Genomic DNA, 20,535 nt, shown 5'->3' with positions numbered 1-20,535 from the left:
ATCCTCTTTTGCCACTGGCTGTTTTAACAGCTAATTGGCCATTCGTGAATGATATTGATACAGTTAAACTGACTAACGTTTCTTACTAAGTTTACCTCCACCATAAATAGTGTCAATGAACTGTTAGCTTTTGCCACTGGCCGTTTGAACAGCTTATTAGCCAGTAATAAGCTTACTGGTATCTACTTACTTCTTAGGAATAATCAGAAGAATTGAGCTAGAAGAATTGCTAGCAAGACTGAAGATGAACTATTCCATGCCAGAAACAGTCGCAATATAACCGTATGCAGTTTTAGTTAAGGCTCACTGTAATGTAACTACTGTAGCCTATGTTGGAGCCAGCAAATGTGTTAGTCTGTCCTGACCCAAAACATTTGCACGGATGTGTACCTCGAAAATTCACCAGAAATAAACTGTTTTATTTCAGTCTTACTATAATGTAGTCACTGGAGGTTTTCGCCCAGCGAAGTTTCCGTCTATACGGAATAATACATAATACGAACCTCACGTCGGCTGCGAGGAGATACGAACTTGGGACCTATAGTTCGCAGGCCTGCTTCTCTAACCACTACGCTATTTAACAAGGGGCAGTCAGTCAGTAAGAGACATTTGCTTTTATTAGCCGGCTCCGCTTATGCGGTCCACCAAAAATAATAGTCTAAATAAAATAATGATTAATTGACCAATGGAATAAAACACTAGACTTATTCTTTATACCGCTTCAAAACAAAATCTGGTATTTTCGGCAACTCTTATTCAAGTCTATAGGTTCCGTAGGACACAGAAGAACTGAGTGTGGGTCCCAAGGAGAGGCTTGAGAACCACTGATCGGAGCCATCTGAACCTTGTGTGCCGGCGTGCCGTACCGTTGTGGAGCAGGCCCTTGCAGAACTTGCTGAAGGAGGCCAGGGAGAAGAGGGGGGCATAGGTGTCCGACCTCTTCATCATCAGACACACCTCCAGAGACCACGTCAGCAACAGCTTCCTGTGAGGAGGCACTTAATTTAACCCTTTACATAACCAAGAAAGGCACGCAGATTGGAAACACCTGATCCAAGAGAGCCCTGGCCAAGACTGACAATATCAAGTCAGGTGAGACACACACAATTATTACAAAATTAACAACAGACAACATAAGACATTTTTATTTCTCCATAATACCTGTGTGCGCATGTTTGTGTGTGTGCGCGTGCCTGTGTACCTGGCCTCCGTGTAGAGGTGCTCCTTGCTCAGCAGGGTCCCCAGCAGACAGAGCAGGGTGCTGAAGTGTTTCTTGGTTGCTGTGGTTACCGTGCTGATGACGGCGCCGTCGAAGAGGGACGGAGAAGAGGAGGACAAGCTGGAGGAGATGAAGTGATCGTGTCTGAGGAACGGAGGAGGAGGAGAGACAGTTATAATGAGTGGATCTACATACTCTACACATTTTTTAAAAAGACAGATTTTTATTGACGTGTGATACCTGGTACAGAGTACAATGTGTACAGGACAGCGTGTGTGTGTGTGTGTGTGTGTGTGTGTGTGTGTGTGTCACCTGGTACAGTGAGAGTACAATGTGTACAGGACAGCGTGTGTGTGTGTGTGTGTGTGTCACCTGGTACAGTGAGAGTACAATGTGTACAGGACAGCGTGTGTGTGTGTGTGTGTGTGTGTGTGTGTCACCTGGTACAGTGAGAGTACAATGTGTACAGGACAGCGTGTGTGTGTGTGTGTGTGTGTGTGTGTGTGTCACCTGGTACAGTGAGAGTACAATGTGTACAGGACAGCGTGTATGTGTGTGTGTGTGTGTCACCTGGTACAGTGAGAGTACAATGTGTACAGGACAGCGTGTGTGTGTGTGTGTGTGTGTGTGTGTGTGTGTGTGTGTGTGTGTCACCTGGTACAGTGAGAGTACAATGTGTACAGGACAGCGTGTGTGTGTGTGTGTGTCACCTGGTACAGTGAGAGTACAATGTGTACAGGACAGCGTGTGTGTGTGTGTGTGTCACCTGGTACAGTGAGAGTACAGTGTGTACAGGACAGCGTGTGTGTGTGTGTGTGTCACCTGGTACAGTGAGAGTACAGTGTGTACAGGACAGCGTGTGTGTGTGTGTGTGTGTCACCTGGTACAGTGAGAGTACAGTGTGTACAGGACAGCGTGTGTGTGTGTCACCTGGTACAGTGAGAGTACAGTGTGTACAGGACAGCGTGTGTGTGTGTGTCACCTGGTACAGTGAGAGTACAGTGTGTACAGGACAGCGTGTGTGTGTGTGTGTCACCTGGTACAGTGAGAGTACAGTGTGTACAGGACAGCGTGTGTGTGCCACCTGGTACAGTGAGAGTACAGTGTGTACAGGACAGCGTGTGTGTGCGTGTGTGTGTCACCTGGTACAGTGAGAGTACAGTGTGTACAGGACAGCGTGTGTGTGCGTGTGTGTGTCACCTGGTACAGTGAGAGTACAGTGTGTACAGGACAGCGTGTGTGTGCGCGTGTGTGTGTCACCTGGTACAGTGAGAGTACAGTGTGTACAGGACAGCGTGTGTGTGCGTGTGTGTGTCACCTGGTACAGTGAGAGTACAGTGTGTACAGGACAGCGTGTGTGTGTCACCTGGTACAATGAGAGTACAGTGTGTACAGGACAGCGTGTGTGTGCGCGTGTGTGTGTCACCTGGTACAGTGTGTACAGGACAGCGTGTGTGTGCGCGTGTGTGTGTCACCTGGTACAGTGAGAGTACAGTGTGTACAGGACAGCGTGTGTGTGCGCGTGTGTGTGTCACCTGGTACAGTGAGAGTACAGTGTGTACAGGACAGCGTGTGTGTGCGCGTGTGTGTGTCACCTGGTACAGTGAGAGTACAATGTGTACAGGACAGCGTGTGTGTGCGTGTGTGTGCCACCTGGTACAGTGAGAGTACAGTGTGTACAGGACAGCGTGTGTGTGTGTGTCACCTGGTACAGTGAGAGTACAGTGTGTACAGGACAGCGTGTGTGTGTGTGTCACCTGGTACAGTGAGAGTACAATGTGTACAGGACAGCGTGTGTGTGCGTGTGTGTGTCACCTGGTACAGTGAGAGTACAATGTGTACAGGACAGCGTGTGTGTGCGCATGTGTGTGTCACCTGGTACAGTGGGAGTACAATGTGTACAGGACAGCGTGTGTGTGTGTGTGTCACCTGGTACAGTGAGAGTACAGTGTGTACAGGACAGCGTGTGTGTGCGCGTGTGTGTGTCACCTGGTACAGTGAGAGTACAATGTGTACAGGACAGCGTGTGTGTCACCTGGTACAGTGAGAGTACAGTGTGTACAGGACAGCGTGTGTGCGTGTGTGTGTCACCTGGTACAGTGAGAGTACAGTGTGTACAGGACAGCGTGTGTGTGCGTGTGTGTCACCTGGTACAGTGAGAGTACAGTGTGTACAGGACAGCGTGTGTGTGCGTGTGTGTGTCACCTGGTACAGTGAGAGTACAGTGTGTACAGGACAGCGTGTGTGTGTGTCACCTGGTACAGTGAGAGTACAGTGTGTACAGGACAGCGTGTGTGTGTGTGTCACCTGGTACAGTGAGAGTACAGTGTGTACAGGACAGCGTGTGTGTGTGTGTCACCTGGTACAGTGAGAGTACAGTGTGTACAGGACAGCGTGTGTGTGTGTGTGTCACCTGGTACAGTGAGAGTACAGTGTGTACAGGACAGCGTGTGTGTGTGTGTGTGTGTGTGTGTGTGTCACCTGGTACAGTGAGAGTACAATGTGTACAGGACAGCGTGTGTGTCACCTGGTACAGTGAGAGTACAGTGTGTACAGGACAGCGTGTGTGTGTGTGTGTGTGTGTGTCACCTGGTACAGTGAGAGTACAGTGTGTACAGGACAGCGTGTGTGTGTGTGTCACCTGGTACAGTGAGAGTACAGTGTGTACAGGACAGCGTGTGTGTGTGTGTCACCTGGTACAGTGAGAGTACAGTGTGTACAGGACAGCGTGTGTGTGTGTGTGTGTGTGTGTCACCTGGTACAGTGAGAGTACAGTGTGTACAGGACAGCGTGTGTGTGTGTGTCACCTGGTACAGTGAGAGTACAGTGTGTACAGGACAGCGTGTGTGTGTGTGTCACCTGGTACAGTGAGAGTACAGTGTGTACAGGACAGCGTGTGTGTGTGTGTGTGTGTGTCACCTGGTACAGTGAGAGTACAGTGTGTACAGGACAGCGTGTGTGTGTGTGTGTGTGTCACCTGGTACAGTGAGAGTACAGTGTGTACAGGACAGCGTGTGTGTGTGTGTCACCTGGTACAGTGAGAGTACAGTGTGTACAGGACAGCGTGTGTGTGCGTGTGTGTGTCACCTGGTACAGTGAGAGTACAATGTGTACAGGACAGCGTGTGTGTGTCACCTGGTACAGTGAGAGTACAGTGTGTACAGGACAGCGTGTGTGTGTGTGTGTGTGTGTGTGTCACCTGGTACAGTGAGAGTACAGTGTGTACAGGACAGCGTGTGGGTGTGTGTCACCTGGTACAGTGAGAGTACAGTGTGTACAGGACAGCGTGTGGGTGTGTGTCACCTGGTACAGTGAGAGTACAGTGTGTACAGGACAGCGTGTGTGTGTGTGTGTCACCTGGTACAGTGAGAGTACAGTGTGTACAGGACAGCGTGTGTGTGTGTGTGTGTGTGTGTCACCTGGTACAGTGAGAGTACAGTGTGTACAGGACAGCGTATTGGACAGCAGGGTGGTGGACGGCCAGGTCAGAGTGGACAAACGTCAGGTTCTGGCTCAACAAGGCAAACACAGTCGGAGACAGAGCCCACATCTACAGGTAGAGACAGGAGACAATGAAAAACTCCCACTGAACCCACGGAACCTGTCTGTAGCTGGTGTTAGTGCAGTGTGTGAATGTGTGTGTGTGTGTGTGAATGTGAGTGAATGTGTGTGAATGTGTGTGTGTGTGAATGTGAGTGAATGTGAGTGAATGTGTGTGTGTGTGTATGCGAGTGTGTGTAACCTAACGCACCCCGATGAGCGAGTTCTTGGTGTTGCCAATGGTGGTAAGGGCCGAGAGGTCGAAGATGAGTGTGAACTCTGCCCTCTCGGGGGTCAGCATGACGGGGGCGAAGGCGGGGTGATGGATGCTGGAGGCGGGGGTCTCTGGGGGGGCGTGGAGGCCCAGGTGGGTCAGCAGGCTGGACAGGCCACAGGCCATCTCCCCCAGGACCAGTTTATAGGCCGCCTCTAGGACAGGGATGTTCTTCAGACTCAGGATGGACTGGTACACACCCAGCGCCGCAGACATCACCTGGAGCAGGGGTCAACACGGGGTCAACACGCAGTCCTATGTTCCACATGATTTTGCCGGCCCCACTCTTTGCCTCCAGCCCCCAAACCAGGGTAACGGCCTTCCCCTTCATAACTCATTGTCAAACACAGACATTCACCTCTTTGTCCCGGTTAAAGCGCAGCTCCAGCAGCTGAGATGTCGGGGCCAGCAGCTTCTCTATGAACGGGGCCGGAAGCTTCGTGTTGATCTGGTCCACTATCTGAGAGAACAGAAAGACCATTATGAGCACATGACCACAGACATGAGGCATTTATTCAAACACAAAGCATTTAATTACATAAAAACAAACCTGATTATTTACACCACAAGCAAGGCAGCAACCCCATTTGTCAGGAGATGAGGGGACAGTCAGTCATGTTTTTATACTTAAAAAAACATTTAGGAACGACAAAGAATGAACCTTCAAACATTGACACAATTTAGAGATGAGATGAGCTTATAAAAAAACGACAGGGGTAAACACCACAGGTCTTTTAAATCTGGGAACTAAGCCCAGATGAAACTGATTACATTTGAATGCCTTTGGCCAGACAGTCCTAAATAATGGTTAAATAAATGAATAAAACAGGGATAAACACTCAGTTATGCAAAAAAAGGGAAGGACAAAGTACTTATTAACTGGTGCTTGGCTGTCAATACTGTGGGAGAATTATACTCCAAACCAACTTCTGATTACATATTACACGAATTAAACATGATATTTACATATTATGATCAGTCTCTTTTATTGTTCTCGAAACCCATTAAAGTACATGTTAACCCTAAGAAAATAAATCAAGCTATACTTTTTAGGTGTCGTCGTAGACGTCCCACAACAACACGCATTATTAACTAGCGGGTGGATTCTGGGTAATGTCACTGAAGACGTAGCCACTGAAAAGCCATAGAACGGCCAGTTATTCGCAGAAAGTGGGACTTTTAATCACTTCCTTCGCTGAATTGCATTGACATTCAGTCTGCCTCTTGGGCACAGTACAGAAGACTAAGTATTTAGAACAGAAACATTACATTATCCTGAACCGTCGTTAGCTTCCAACCTGACGCCCATCAGACAATGAAGCGCTAACGGGAACCACACATTGACCTGCCTCATGCACAGGACAGCACCACCCATTAAATGCACCCGTCTAAACTGGTTGAAACCGGGCCGGAGCGAGTTCTCACCAGCGTGGTGAGGTTGAGGACGGCCAGGCTGTACTCGGAGCCGCAGGCCCGGCAAGCGTCCAGTTGGTCCAAGCCGTAGGCGACGACGGCGTCGGTCAGCTGTGCCGACGGCTCCAGGCTCACCAGGAGGACACACACACACTCGTTCCCCGCCGTCAGCACCGGCTCGGAGAACAACACCCGTTTGGCCGTCGACACGCACGCCAGAACCCGGTTCAGTACCTGGGAGGGGGATGAAGACACGCTGATTACCAGGGAGGCCTAGCGGCCTGTATTAAAAGTCCTGTCAGGGTTTGTTCAATGTTATTCTAATAGGTGAAGCAGCGCTACACCCTGTTACCGCAGCGCTACACCCTGTTACCGCAGCGCTACACCCTGTTACCTCTAGTCACCAGGCATTTCACCACAAGCTTATTTAACAGAGTGTATGGCCAGGACGTGGCAGCAGTCGGCCGTTTAGTTTGGAAGAGACCGGTAAGAAGTCGCCAGGGCAAGCCAGCGTGGGTGACGGGTGGGAGGGGCATAGAACAGATGGACCAATAAGACCGAGGCTGCATTTTGGCCTCACCCCCCCCCCCCCGTGTTGTGTTGTGTTTACATCGGTAACGTAGGCCTGGGTGATGGGCGGTCCTCTGCTCGGGCTGAACCGCTGGCCGATGCAGCGCACCACGGTGCTGAACACACGGAGCAGCGCAGCCAGTTTGGGCAGGGACACCGTGGGCGGGGGGATGTCCTCGTCTAGCGCCTCCCCTGAGGCCACGTGACCCAGGTCCTGCAGGCGACAACACAGCAGGACTTCAGAGACAGGAACCGCCTGGACGCCTGTGAGGTCTGTCCTCAGGGCGTTACTCACCTCAGCGTAGGCCTCCATGTCTTCTAGAAACTGACCCAGCAGAGTGGTGGAGAAGGTCAGGTCTGCTACCCAGAACTGTTCCAGGCTCTGCAACCAGCCTACACACACACACACACACACACACACACACACACACACACACACACACACACACACACACACACACACACACACACACACACACACACACACACACACACACACACACACACACACACACACACACACACACACACACACACACACACACACACACACACACACACACACACACACGTGTGTGTAAACGGACACAGATTTAAATGAGGGTTTGCTAAGAATCATCTGCCCCCATGACACATTCTACTCACCCGACACCTGTTGAGTTAGTGACTGTTTCTGTGTATGGTCAATATGCCAGCCCACCAGGATATCTACTGTGTCCTACAACAGAGGGAAGGGAGGGAGGGAGACAGGGGAGAGGGGGAGAAAGGGAGAGAGAGAGAGGCAGGGGAGGCAGGGAGAAACACAGACCGAGGAGAGAGGTAGAGAGACAGATGGGAGACCAACAGAGGGGGAGTGATGTCTTAAGGTTACTGTGCCAACCCACCAGGATATCCATGCTTTTAACAGACAAAACAGCAGACAACAGACAGCAGTATCGGGGCCAGCTAGCCCATCCTCAACACAGGACAGTATACTACGTCAGTTTGGGTTCAGGGGTTGTGTCAGGTTGGGTTTACGTCAGGTTGGGTTTACGTCAAGTTGGGTTTAGGGGTTACATCAGGTAGGGTTTACAAGTTGCGTCAGGTTGGATTTACGTCAGGTTGGGTTTAGGGGTTACATCAGGTTGGGTTTATGACAGGCTGGGTTTAGGGGTTACATCAGGTAGGGTTTACAAGTTGCGTCAGGTTGGATTTACGTCAGGTTGGGTTTACGTCAGGTTGGGTTTAGGGGTTACATCAGGTTGGATTTACGTCAGGTTGGGTTCAGGGGTTACGTCAGGTTGGGTTCAGGGGTAACATCAGGTTGGGTTCAGGGGTAACATCAGGTTGGGTTTACAAGTTGCGTCAGGTTGGATTTACGTCAGGTTGGGTTCAGGGGTTGCGTCCGATGTGAGCCTGACTTACTCTGAAGTTGGTGCTGAAGACGTGTGGGTAGCCTCGGGCCACCTGCAGGATACAGCGGACGCTGTGACACAGCAGCTCCGGAGTGTCCAGGTTCTCCAGGATCGACTGCAGGCTACTCATCACCAACTGACAGGAAACAGACGCCGGGCAGTTACCACACACCCAGATATCATCTAGGCAGGTCATGTCAGTAGCCCAAAATCAACCAAAAGGTTTGGGTGGTGTTGATTTTGACATGCTGCTGAATCACATGTCTAATTGACACCATTCCAACTCTGGCTAAGATCTAGAATGTGACCTGGTTGATACAATATGAAACATGTCAATACATATAAAAAGATACAGCAGAAAAACGCTATGATGCTACGAGCCTAACAACCCTCCATCACCCCCCCTCTTAGACCCGAGTCTAACCCCTCCCGTCCTAGACCCGAGTCTAACCCCTCCCGTCCTAGACCCGAGTCTAACCCCTCCCCTCCTAGACCCGAGTCTAACCCCTCCCCTCCTAGACCCGAGTCTAACCCCTCCCCTCCTAGACCCGAGTCTAACCCCTCCCCTCCTAGACCCGAGTCTAACCCCTCCCCTCCTAGACCCGAGTCTAACCCCTCCCTCTCTCCTCCCCTCCTAGACCCGAGTCTAACCCCTCCCTCTCCTCCCCTCCTAGACCCGAGTCAAACCCCTCCCCTCCTAAACCTGAGTCAAACCCCTCCCCTCCTAAACCTGAGTCAAACCCCTCCCCTCCTAAACCTGAGTCAAACCCCTCCCCTCCTAAACCTGAGTCAAACCCCTCCCCTCCTAAACCTGAGTCAAACCCCTCCCCTCCTAAACCTGAGTCAAACCCCTCCCTCTCTCCTCTCCTCCCTCTCTCCTCTCCTCCCTCTCTCCTCTCCTCCCTCTCTCTCTCATCCCCTCCTAAACCTGAGTCTAACCCCTCCCTCTCTCCTCTCCTCCCTCTCTCCTCTCCTCCCTCTCTCCTCCCCTCCCTCTCTCCTCCCCTCCCTCTCTCCTCCCCTCCCTCTCTCCTCCCCTCCCTCTCTCCTCCCCTCCCTCTCTCCTCCCCTCCCTCTCTCCTCCCCTCCTAAACCTGAGTCTAACCCCCCCCCTCTCCTAACCTGCATGACCGGGGCGAAGGACTTCCTCTCGCCCGCCATCTCCAGGGCACGGTACGCTGCCACCAGGTACAGCAGCTTCACCTCCTCCCTGCTGCTGGAGCTGAACTTGACAAACATCCACTTAAAGACGCGCTCGGCCTCGTAGCTCAGGGAGGTGCAAAGCATGCCCAGGCACATGGCTGCCTCCTGACGCAGCTCGGACAGCATCTTACTGCTACAGGAGGATGGGGGAGGAGACAGGGAAAGGAAGACGGGGGGACACAGGGGGGGAAGAGAGAAAGAGGGACAAAATTTGAAAACAATTAGGTGAAGGAGGACAATAGTACACCTGACATGGGACTGAATACAAACATCACATTAGATGTGAAGTGCATCTTACATTCACAGCACCTCTGCAGATCAAACCTGAAAACACTGGATACATAGTGACAATAAGAGGGAAAATGTAACTGTGTAACTGGTGCTGTTGAGAATTAAGAGAAAGCAAACTTGTAATTGCCTAGACGAGGGCTATTCAACTCTTCCCCTACCTTATCTTTAATTAAACCCACCTGGGGTACACAGGAACAATCAGTTTCCAAAAAAGTTGGGATGCTGCATAAAATGCTAATAAAAACAGAATGCATCGTTGTGCAAAATCATTTAAACCCTTGATTCAATATAAAATAGTACGAAGACAACATATCAAATGTTGAGACTGAGAACTGTTGTTTTCTAAAAAGTACGCTCACTTTGAATGTACAGGGATAAATGATCTGCACATCCCTGCATTCTGTTACGAGCTGCATCGTCTGCAGCATCCGAGTGTTTCTGTAACGGGTTGTATAAACAAGGTTGCATTGAAAAAACAATGGAAATGTCAGTCCAGAGTCAAGTTTAAAGGGGTCTAGCCAGCAATTCCCAACCCTGGTCCTCCAGTACCCCAAACAGCACACATTATCAGGCACTCATTGAGCTGAACTGGGTGTGCTTGTCCAGGGCTACAACAAAAATGTGTGCTGTTGGGGGAACTGAATGGCTGTGGTTGGGAATCACTAATTTAGACTGTGGAGAGACCGAAGACAGTGGATAGAGAAACGGCAGACTGTGGAGAAACGTGTAGACCACCAGAGAGAGACATACGAGAGACACAAAGAACTATGGAGACACACGACTGCGGGGGAGACTGCGGGGAGAGACACACAAGAGACTGCAGGGAGAAAAATAAAACCAGAGTGTAAGGAGAGAGACCAGACACTATAGAGACACAATGACCAGTGTATGAAAAGAGAGACCGGAGACTTGAGGGAGATACCAGAGTAGGGATTTAGAGCTTCGTCTTACCTCTCATTCAAAATATCATTCAGGGTACTGAGGATGGAATCCAACTGTTTCACCAGGGCCTGATAGAGAGAAAAACTGTCAGAGAGACACAACCGTCCAAGAGATCTACTGTCTACGCCACACACGGTAGAGAGATGTGTCTGTCTTAGTCCATGTTCCCCACCTGTGTTTAATCAGGTCAGGATTTAAAAAGAATCCCACCAAGCAAGGTAAACCAATAACATTTGTCTTGTGAGAAAGAGTACATTTCTTTTACCCTCAGTAAAAAGGCTGTAATGCCAGCTGAAAATGTAAGTTGGAAGTTACAATAGAGATGGGTGGTCAGGTTTGGGGGGACATTTTACTTTGAATGATAATGCAGATTCACCTAAACCCGGTGAGGGAGACCAACAGCCCGACAGAGAGACTCACCACTTTGCTGTCCGAGTGGGTGATGAACTCCCGGAGCTGTCTGACGGTGGCCAGCCGGCGGTCCCGGTCATCCTCACGGGACACGCGGCGCAGGAGGTTGGACAGCCGCGACTCCTCGGAGTGAGCCATGCTTCTGTCTGGAAGAGGAAGGGGGGGGGTGAGCGTTCTGTTGTCACATACATCCACCACACATCAGGCCATTCAGGAAAGCAGTTCACATACAGTATGGCCGTCACCTCTTCATACAGGTTGGAACACAGGCAAACAGGATGCAGTCTGTAAATACAGATGTCAGGGCTGACCCTCTCCGCTGTGTGGGAGCGGGCGGGGCCTTGGGTGTGTGCACTCACCCTGCGATTTCCTCATGTCCTTAGAAGCTAAAGCACGATTCCCATGCTGCTGAAAAGGGGTCAAATCGGCGGTCGCATCGTTGATCCTCAACTCTTGCCCCAACGACTTCCAACCAAAAGTATCATCACAGAACCCTCCTGTTGTTCCATATCCACCTGAGGATGGAAGAAAGCGTCAGAACACGTTCCGCCAGCGCCAGATTGCATTGTGCACAGCGAAATCATCCCTGGCCATTCTGTCGCCTTTCTGAATGGCTACACCTAAGCGGAGCAACTGGACAGGACACGTCCTCAGCGCTAGGGCAGGCGCCAAGACAGACGTCAAGGAGTTACTGACACGGTACTTTCCTAACGTCACCCAGCAGAAACCCAGGTCACTTTCTCTTTCACTTCCTCAACCGAAACTCAGCTAAGTGGAAGGCCTTGAATCCAGGAGGCCCAGAGGAACAGGTCGGGTCCTGAAGGCACCAGGGACTCTGGTTAACAAGCAGCATAAGCTTCTCTTAACAAGGCACAATAGTCCCTACCGTCACCCTGGTAACACGTAGAGACCAGTCCCTACCGTCACCCTGGTTAAACGTAGAGACCAGTCCCTACCGTCACCCTGGTTAAACGTAGAGACCAGTCCTTACCGTCACCCTGGTTACACGTAGAGACCAGTCCCTACCGTCACCCTGGTTACACGTAGAGACCAGTCCCTACCGTCACCCTGGTTACACGTAGAGACCAGTCCCTACCGTCACCCTGGTTACACGTAGAGACCAGTCCCTACCGTCACCCTGGTTACACGTAGAGACCAGTCCCTACCGTCACCCTGGTTACACGTAGAGACCAGTCCCTACCGTCACCCTGGTTACACGTAGAGACCAGTCCCTACCGTCACCCTGGTTACACGTAGAGACCAGTCCCTACCGTCACCCTGGTTACACGTAGAGACCAGTCCCTACCGTCACCCTGGTTACACGTAGAGACCAGTCCCTACCGTCACCCTGGTTACACGTAGAGACCAGTCCCTACCGTCACCCTGGTTACACGTAGAGACCAGTCCCTACCGTCACCCTGGTTACACGTAGAGACCAGTCCCTACCGTCACCCTGGTTACACGTAGAGACCAGTCCCTACAGTCACCCTGGTTACACGTAGAGACCAGTCCCTACAGTCACCCTGGTTACACGTAGAGACCAGTCCCTACCGTCACCCTGGTTACACGTAGAGACCAGTCCCTACCGTCACCCTGGTTTCACGTAGAGACCAGTCCCTACCGTCACCCTGGTTTCACGTAGAGACCAGTCCCTACCGTCACCCTGGTTTCACGTAGAGACCTGTATTATTAATATGACGCCATTTGGGACCCAGGTGCACCCAGATGTGTCACAGCCTCAACCTCTCCCTGACATCATAACGCTCGCCTGGTCTTAGGTCTGAGGAACACAACCTCTCCCTGACATCATAACCCTCGCCTGGTCTTAGGAACACAACCTCTCCCTGACATCATAACCCTCAACAGGTCCCAGGTCTGAGGAACACAATCTGCAGATTAAAATGATGTTGTGTCATTATAATTCAATTATGATTAGGTTTGAGACCCACTAAACAGTTTACTGAATAGACCACTGTACCAACTACAAGATGGAGACAAAACAGATATGCGCACGCATGGACAGAGACCGACACCTGCTGCACGAACAAGATGCAGAAAACGCCACACACACACCGGCAGACACACACACACACACACACACACACACACCGGCAGGCAGGCAGACACACACACACACACACACACACACACCGGCAGGCAGGCAGACACACACACACCGGCAGGCAGGCAGACACACACACACACACACCGGCAGGCACACACACACACCGGCAGACACACACACACACACACACACACCGGCAGACACACACACACACACACACACACCGGCAGACACACACACACACACACACACACCGGCAGACACACACACACACACACCGGCAGACACACACACACACACACACCGGCAGACACACACACACACACACCGGCACACACACCGGCAGACACACACACACCGGCACACACACCGGCAGACACACACACACCGGCACACACACCGGCAGACACACACACACACACACACCGGCAGACACACACACACACACACCGGCAGACACACACACACACACCGGCAGACACACACACACACACCGGCAGACACACACACACACACACACACCGGCAGACACACACACACACACACACACCGGCAGACACACACACACACACACACCGGCAGACACACACACACACACACCGGCAGACACACACACACACACACCGGCAGACACACACACACACACACACACACACCGGCAGACACACACACACACACCGGCAGACACACACACACACACACCGGCAGACACACACACACACACACACACACACACACCGGCAGACACACACACACACACACACCGGCAGACACACACACACACACACACCGGCAGACACACACACACACACACACACACACACCGGCAGACACACACACACACACCGGCAGACACACACACACACACCGGCAGACACACACACACACACCGGCAGACACACACACACACACACCGGCAGACACACACACACACACACCGGCAGACACACACACACACACCGGCAGAGACACACACACACACACACCGGCAGAGACACACACACACACACACCGGCAGACACACACACACACACACCGGCAGACACAGACACACACACACACACACACACACCGGCAGACACAGACACACACACACACACACCGGCAGACACAGACACACACACACACACACCGGCAGACACAGACACACACACACACACACACCGGCAGACACAGACACACACACACACACACCGGCAGACACACACACACACACCGGCAGACAACACACACACACACACCGGCAGACACACACACACACCGGCAGACACACACACACACCGGCAGACACACACACACACCGGCAGACACACACACACACCGGCAGACACACACACACACCGGCAGACACACACACACACCGGCAGACACACACACACCGGCAGACACACACACACCGGCAGACACACACACACACCGGCAGACACACACACACACACCGGCAGACACACACACACACCGGCAGACACACACACACCGGCAGACACACACACACCGGCAGACACACACACACACACACACACACACACACACACACACACACACACACAGAGAGGAACCCACCCCCTTCGTCCAGTGTGTCTGCGGAGGCTGGGAAGGCATCATTGTGCAGGTGAGGTGGGGAGCAAGGCTGGTCTGAGGCTGCTAACGCTGCTGGGGGGTCGTACCCTGCCGCTGGGCCCAGGTCTCTGGGGGCGATGCAATTCACACCGTCCTGGCTAGAAGCTGACACACTATCGCCTCTGGAGGGGTGGGGGGTAGATCCCACAGACACAGGGAAGGACAGAGCCATACAGTGAGGCAGGACAAAGTATTCCTGAAATGTACCCAGGAAGGCATCGAAATGCTAAATGTCATTGTCCATAAAACACATGGACTAACTACCTAACCACTTCCTGCTGTTGGAAACCTGACAATAGCAAACTCGCTAAAACGTCTAGCACAGGATTTCAGTTGCATACAAGGATAGATATGATGGTAACTCACAGCAATGTGAAAAAGTTTCCACGATGTGCTCAATGAACATTGCGGTTTGATAAAAGACTCAAAATGCAGGTCTCAACTAAAGTAATTTTTAACAACACCTTCCGTTAATTGTTTTATAATCAGTTAATACCCGTTTCCTCGGTCAAGAACTGATCACCCTGCACTGTCTAATTTCCCTTCCTGTGCAATTTCAATCAAGTTTTACAAGCGTTGACAGCTGGTTCATTCTCTTTCGTTTGACACTCACATTGCTAACGTTGCCTGTAGCTAACTAGGGTGGTGCCGCGCAAAGTGAAGCAGCAAGCAGGTTCCCTGGCTAGCGAATTGCTAGTTACCTACCGATTACTTTTAAACGATACTGGCTGCCTTCTACATAGATACTTATGTAGTGTAATGTTAGCCACCCAATGTCCAGGTATTTGATCTGTAGTATGTGTTACCGGCAAGATCAGATAACTTAGCTAACTACATAGATCAGGGAAGACAAACGTTTCCCACCAGTGGCCCATCATCGTTAGGTAGCTAAAGTAACTACCTACATTGACACTATTTTATTTATTCAAATCAGTTTAACTTTCCGGTTATCAAAACAGTAAACAAAAGCATAACGTTGCAGTAGTTTAGTTAGCGAATTCGTTCTGGGGACAAAGGTGAACAGAGCTCCAGTACTGTAGCTGGTTAATGAACACTAATGTAGTCATAGAAGGTTAGCTAATTTAGCTAGCTAATTAGCTTGCCACGACGCGCCAGATGTGCGTTACGCTAACAATTTAAGTCACCTCCAACGTGACTTTTAACTACAAAATAAACTGACTGATAATACAGCTATTATAATGGCACTTCCATGGTTACTAAAAATATGTCCAAGCAAAACGGCTTAGTTTGCTTAAGCAGAAAAGTTAGCTAGCTAGGTAGCTAACTCAGCTAGCTAGCCATGTTCAACGTTAGTTGGCTAGCTATGATCAAGGAAAGCATACAGTAGATAGGACGGTTGTGTGTTTTAAGTCCAAACACATTGTCAACATTAATGGCGTGACGTTAAGTAGTTTAGGCAGCTACTACTGTGCATAACTTTAATGTGGCTTGATAGATTGCTGGCTAATGTCAGATATGTAGCTAACGTTAGCAAGTCACTTCCCTCACATGTGGGACCAAGATTCCTAGCTTAGCTAGTTAGCTAAATAAAGAACGCTAGGCCCTGCGAATCCCCGATCTATTCTAACCGGTGTCCACCGTGGCGCGTTACCAACCTGGGCTGCCAATCATTCCAGTTTCGCTGCAGTTTGTGGGCGCTGCTAAGCCGAGACCCAAGTGCTTTACGGCTCATTACCTTTGCGAGAACAGCATGACCCGCTCTCAACGGGATTAAATTCCGCGAACAAGCGTTTTTGCTCTCATGTATTTATTTTATGTCCATGAATGAATTTGCTAATACCACTAGCTACCGCTATCAGTGTGCGTAATGTTTTGTGTCGGGTCGGACTTCTTTCTTTTCTCTGACTCCCAGTCCTTCTTCGATGTTTTGCTGAAGAGCCACTGCTCCTTCACTTTATATCAGCGCCATCTGTCGGACTTTATTTGAAAGCACCTCGCGTGACAGCTGTAAATCCAATGGGTGGTTCAAATTAACCCAGCGATTTACCTAGCTAACTTCACTGTCCCGCGAAAAATAATAATATCCGAGGTTTTCTTTCCCTCTCAATATCGTCACCTGCTGCTTCTAACAAATGTTACACTAGTCCCTTGTTTTTTTGCACATCCCTGGGAAAACGCGTTGCCAAGCGACAGCACGACGAGTGGGAGTGCAGAGAAAGTGCATGTATGCTGCAACACAAGGTTCTGCAAAACACATGGATCGTTGTACCTAGTAGCAGAGGATGCAGTGTAAAAACAGAATTCAAAGAATGTTGGTAAATGTAGCTAGTCCAAACAGTGGACCTATTGCTCCATGAATTGTTCACGCGCGCGCGAACACACACACACATTTAAAATCTTTCATTTGATGGCACAAATCAAATTTATAATGCGGTGTTAGAATGGGGGTAGCCTACAAATACAAGCTTTTCCACAACGGAAGGCTGTGAACATAAAATGGAACAATACCGATACAACATTTGAGGCTGCTCAACTCGGGAACCTCTCTTCCCTTCCATCCATAGTCCATGCACACCTGTCACTTTATATCATGCACACATGTCACTTTTACATTGCACTACGGTTGTATAGTTGTATAGTTATTATTATTTATGCATGTGTGCATGATATAATGTTATTACTGATTGATTGTGTTATCTAATTTATTTTCAAATTAAAAGTACTGTTACTTTACAACTTTTAACTGCACTCTGGGGAGTAAGAAAACCAAGCATTTCATTGCCGTAACTTGTTATTGCAAATGACAAATAAACCGTTGAACTTGAACATTTAATGGCCAGGCTTCAGAACATGGCTGGATCCCCAAACATCAGAACCCCAAGTTAGCACTGACAACCAGGGCTGTAGCCAGTAGGAGGGAAAGGTGGTTATGATTCACAGTGCCCATGGCTTGGGAGGGCCCACTGATCGTAACAATAGCAAAGTTGTGTATAAGTGATTGGGCCCAGGCATATATCTTTTCAGGGGGCTGTGGAAAACAAAGGCTGTTCAGGCATAATACGATGGGCTGATTAGGCAGCATGTCACTAAAAACCAATTCCATCTACTGGTCACACGACTGACCCATTTGCAGTATTTATTTTTTATTGCCTTTTTTATTTTTTATTTCACCTTCATTAGATTGAGTACCAATTATCATTTACAATGGTGGCCTGGCAATACCTGTTTACACATGAATATGATCAAAACACTCTGTACAAGGAAATAGGCCTCAAACTAGACCATATGAAGGGATACAACTAAACAGATTGATAAAGGTTCTTAAGCAGGCGCACTGGTCAGATGGGAACTCAACTTTGTTGTGAAGGAGTGATGAAAGCCTCTCAGATGTTTTAGAGTAGTATGAGCAGAGCGGGCTCCCTCTGATAGCCTCCCAGCACAACAACAACAGCATCAGACATCTTCAGAAGACCGAAGAATAAACCGTCATCAACTTTAAACCAACATCCCTCGCATAAGAAAGCTAATGTATGTGATGCAGGTGGTTATCGGGTTGACAAGTCGGTCCTTTGTCTTAATGTGCAACTGCTTGTAAGACAGCAGCCATATACAATAGAAGGAAAATGTTAATTACATTTGATTCATGTAGAACGGGAAATAGGTCATGGCTTTGAAAGTACCAGTCTGAGGTCAGTCCAGAACAGTGAGCTTCCCTGCATTCTGAGGTCAGTCCAGAACAGTGAGCTTCCCTGCATTCTGAGGTCAGTCCAGAACAGTGAGCTTCCCTGCATTCTGAGGTCAGTCCAGAACAGTGAGCTTCCCTGCATTCTGAGGTCTGTCTAGAACAGTGAGCTTCCCTGCATTCTGTGGTCTGTCTAGAACAGTGAGCTTCCCTGCATTCTGAGGTCTGTCTAGAACAGTGAGCTTCCCTGCATTCTGAGGTCTGTCTAGAACAGTGAGCTTCCCTGCATTCTGAGGTCTGTCTAGAACAGTGAGTTTCCCTGCATTCTGAGGTCTGTCTAGAACAGTGAGTTTCCCTGCAGTCTAAGACCAGTCTAGATCAGTGTTTCTTCTGCATTGCAAGGCCAGTCCAGAGCAGTTAGTTTCTCCTGCAGTCTGAGGATGATTTTCTTATCAATTAAACATCTAATTTAAAGTAGTTGTTCAATACAGTTTTAAGGAATTGTTATAAACAATCCAGTATATTTCATAGACTTTACTGAAGCCAAAATAACAACAAAAGCTCTTTGGATGCAGTGAGTTACTGCACACAAACACTTCACAGTGTAGGCGTTCCCCACAGGAAGAAATGCAAGTACATGCTACAGCAATAAGGCCAAAAGGATCATGCTTGCTTGTACTTGGCTCCGCCCACCTTCAACAGCTTTGTTGGCCTCCCATGGGAAGCATGTGGTCCCATCTTGTTTTGGTTATAAGAAGTATTTGGTGCAAGTGGACACTGGGAGAAGGAGGTTGAATTGAGGCTCAGAAAGAAAAAACTGTTACCCCCATAGTATGACTTATATCCCTGTCCTTGTCGACCGGGTTGTACAGCTGATGTGGATTATGCCCATGGACTCTGGAAACATTTACTCACCCCCCTGGTTGTCTGAACATGCAAAAACATTATCGAGGACCCAAAATTGTATGTACACTTCATTTTCTCCTGGCACACCCAGAAGCTGACTGGCCAGCTCTCAGAGTCTGGCTCTTCTCTAGGCTTCTTCCTAGGTTCTGAACATACTAGGGAGATTTCCCTAGCACCTGTCCATCAATTTTTGTTTTTACTTGCTCTTTGTTCTCAGACTAGGTGTCTTAAGACCCTTGCGAGCACTGGTGATGTAAAAAGGGCTTGACATTAGAACATTTAATATGACCGCTGTGGTGACCCCTGCCCCCTGCAGCCTCTAACCTCTCTCAGCCTATTGCAATATGCCCCCCCCCCCCCTCCCACAGTTTCTTCTGTGATTTTTATTAGGGCACATTGTAGTTAAACCATTTGCAAAGAATACAACAGCACCTTGTTGGAAAGGTTCAGGCAGTCCTTCTTCTTTTCAGTCTGTTTATTTTTTCTGTTGAGCAGGACTCTGAAGACATGCCATCACAATGTGTCACTAGATGGCAGCATAGAGAAAAAGTGATCTGAAACTATGGGCATATTACTGCACACTACAAATGATGTATTCCAACCACATCCAGCTGGTAGCACCTTCACTGGGAAGACAGGTTTATTTTCTTTATTTTCATTCACACAATTTAAAAATGTGACAGCATTCATAACAAATGGAAATGTGTATACAGACAATTTCAGGCATTAACATATACACACATACGCACAAACTACGGAGTCATCAGCAACGTGGTGACAGTTAAGTTTCTCAACCAATCATTTTCAATTCCTCTGGTCCAGAGTGAATTGCAATGGCTGGAATGGAACAATGAGAGGGTGAAAAACCCCATCACCCAAACTATTTCCATCTGTTTGATTTCAGCCCATTCACTGTCCCTTCACCACCGCCTGTGATTGCAACCCACGACCCATCCGTTACAATGGAATAGAGGTCTTTGCTGGCGCAGGTTCCTGACTGAACTACGACTTCCTATCTTTCAAGAAATGTTTCCATTCAGTCCA

At 49.4% G+C, this 20,535-nt stretch overlaps 1 protein-coding gene across 2 annotated transcripts in view; it reads right to left on the bottom strand.

Annotated features, from left to right (window-relative positions):
- Nucleotides 1–16,826, bottom strand: part of smg1 (SMG1 nonsense mediated mRNA decay associated PI3K related kinase) — a 47,589-nt gene extending 30,763 nt beyond the window's left edge. The window contains exons 1-16 of one of the 2 annotated variants that reach the window (XM_029123131.2): nt 16,559–16,826; nt 14,886–15,064; nt 11,617–11,772; nt 11,267–11,403; nt 10,856–10,914; nt 9,533–9,746; nt 8,421–8,546; nt 7,662–7,734; nt 7,312–7,409; nt 7,057–7,230; nt 6,459–6,680; nt 5,392–5,493; nt 4,971–5,252; nt 4,639–4,769; nt 1,202–1,363; nt 867–985 (exon numbers count right to left, since the gene is read on the bottom strand). In XM_029123131.2, the coding sequence (XP_028978964.2) occupies nt 867–985; nt 1,202–1,363; nt 4,639–4,769; nt 4,971–5,252; nt 5,392–5,493; nt 6,459–6,680; nt 7,057–7,230; nt 7,312–7,409; nt 7,662–7,734; nt 8,421–8,546; nt 9,533–9,746; nt 10,856–10,914; nt 11,267–11,403; nt 11,617–11,772; nt 14,886–15,064; nt 16,559–16,635 (2,311 nt within the window). In that variant the 5' untranslated portion in view covers nt 16,636–16,826. The remainder of the gene's footprint in view (nt 1–866; nt 986–1,201; nt 1,364–4,638; nt 4,770–4,970; nt 5,253–5,391; nt 5,494–6,458; nt 6,681–7,056; nt 7,231–7,311; nt 7,410–7,661; nt 7,735–8,420; nt 8,547–9,532; nt 9,747–10,855; nt 10,915–11,266; nt 11,404–11,616; nt 11,773–14,885; nt 15,065–16,558) is intronic. The other variant, XM_029123132.2, reaches the window with a different exon arrangement.
- Nucleotides 16,827–20,535: the final 3,709 nt, after the last annotated feature.

The sequence above is a fragment of the Esox lucius genome, chromosome 11 (assembly GCF_011004845.1).
Source record: "Esox lucius isolate fEsoLuc1 chromosome 11, fEsoLuc1.pri, whole genome shotgun sequence".
NCBI lineage: Eukaryota > Metazoa > Chordata > Actinopteri > Esociformes > Esocidae > Esox > Esox lucius.
Note: the sequence above shows the minus strand (reverse complement) of the source record. Positions and strands in the feature narration are given on the sequence as shown.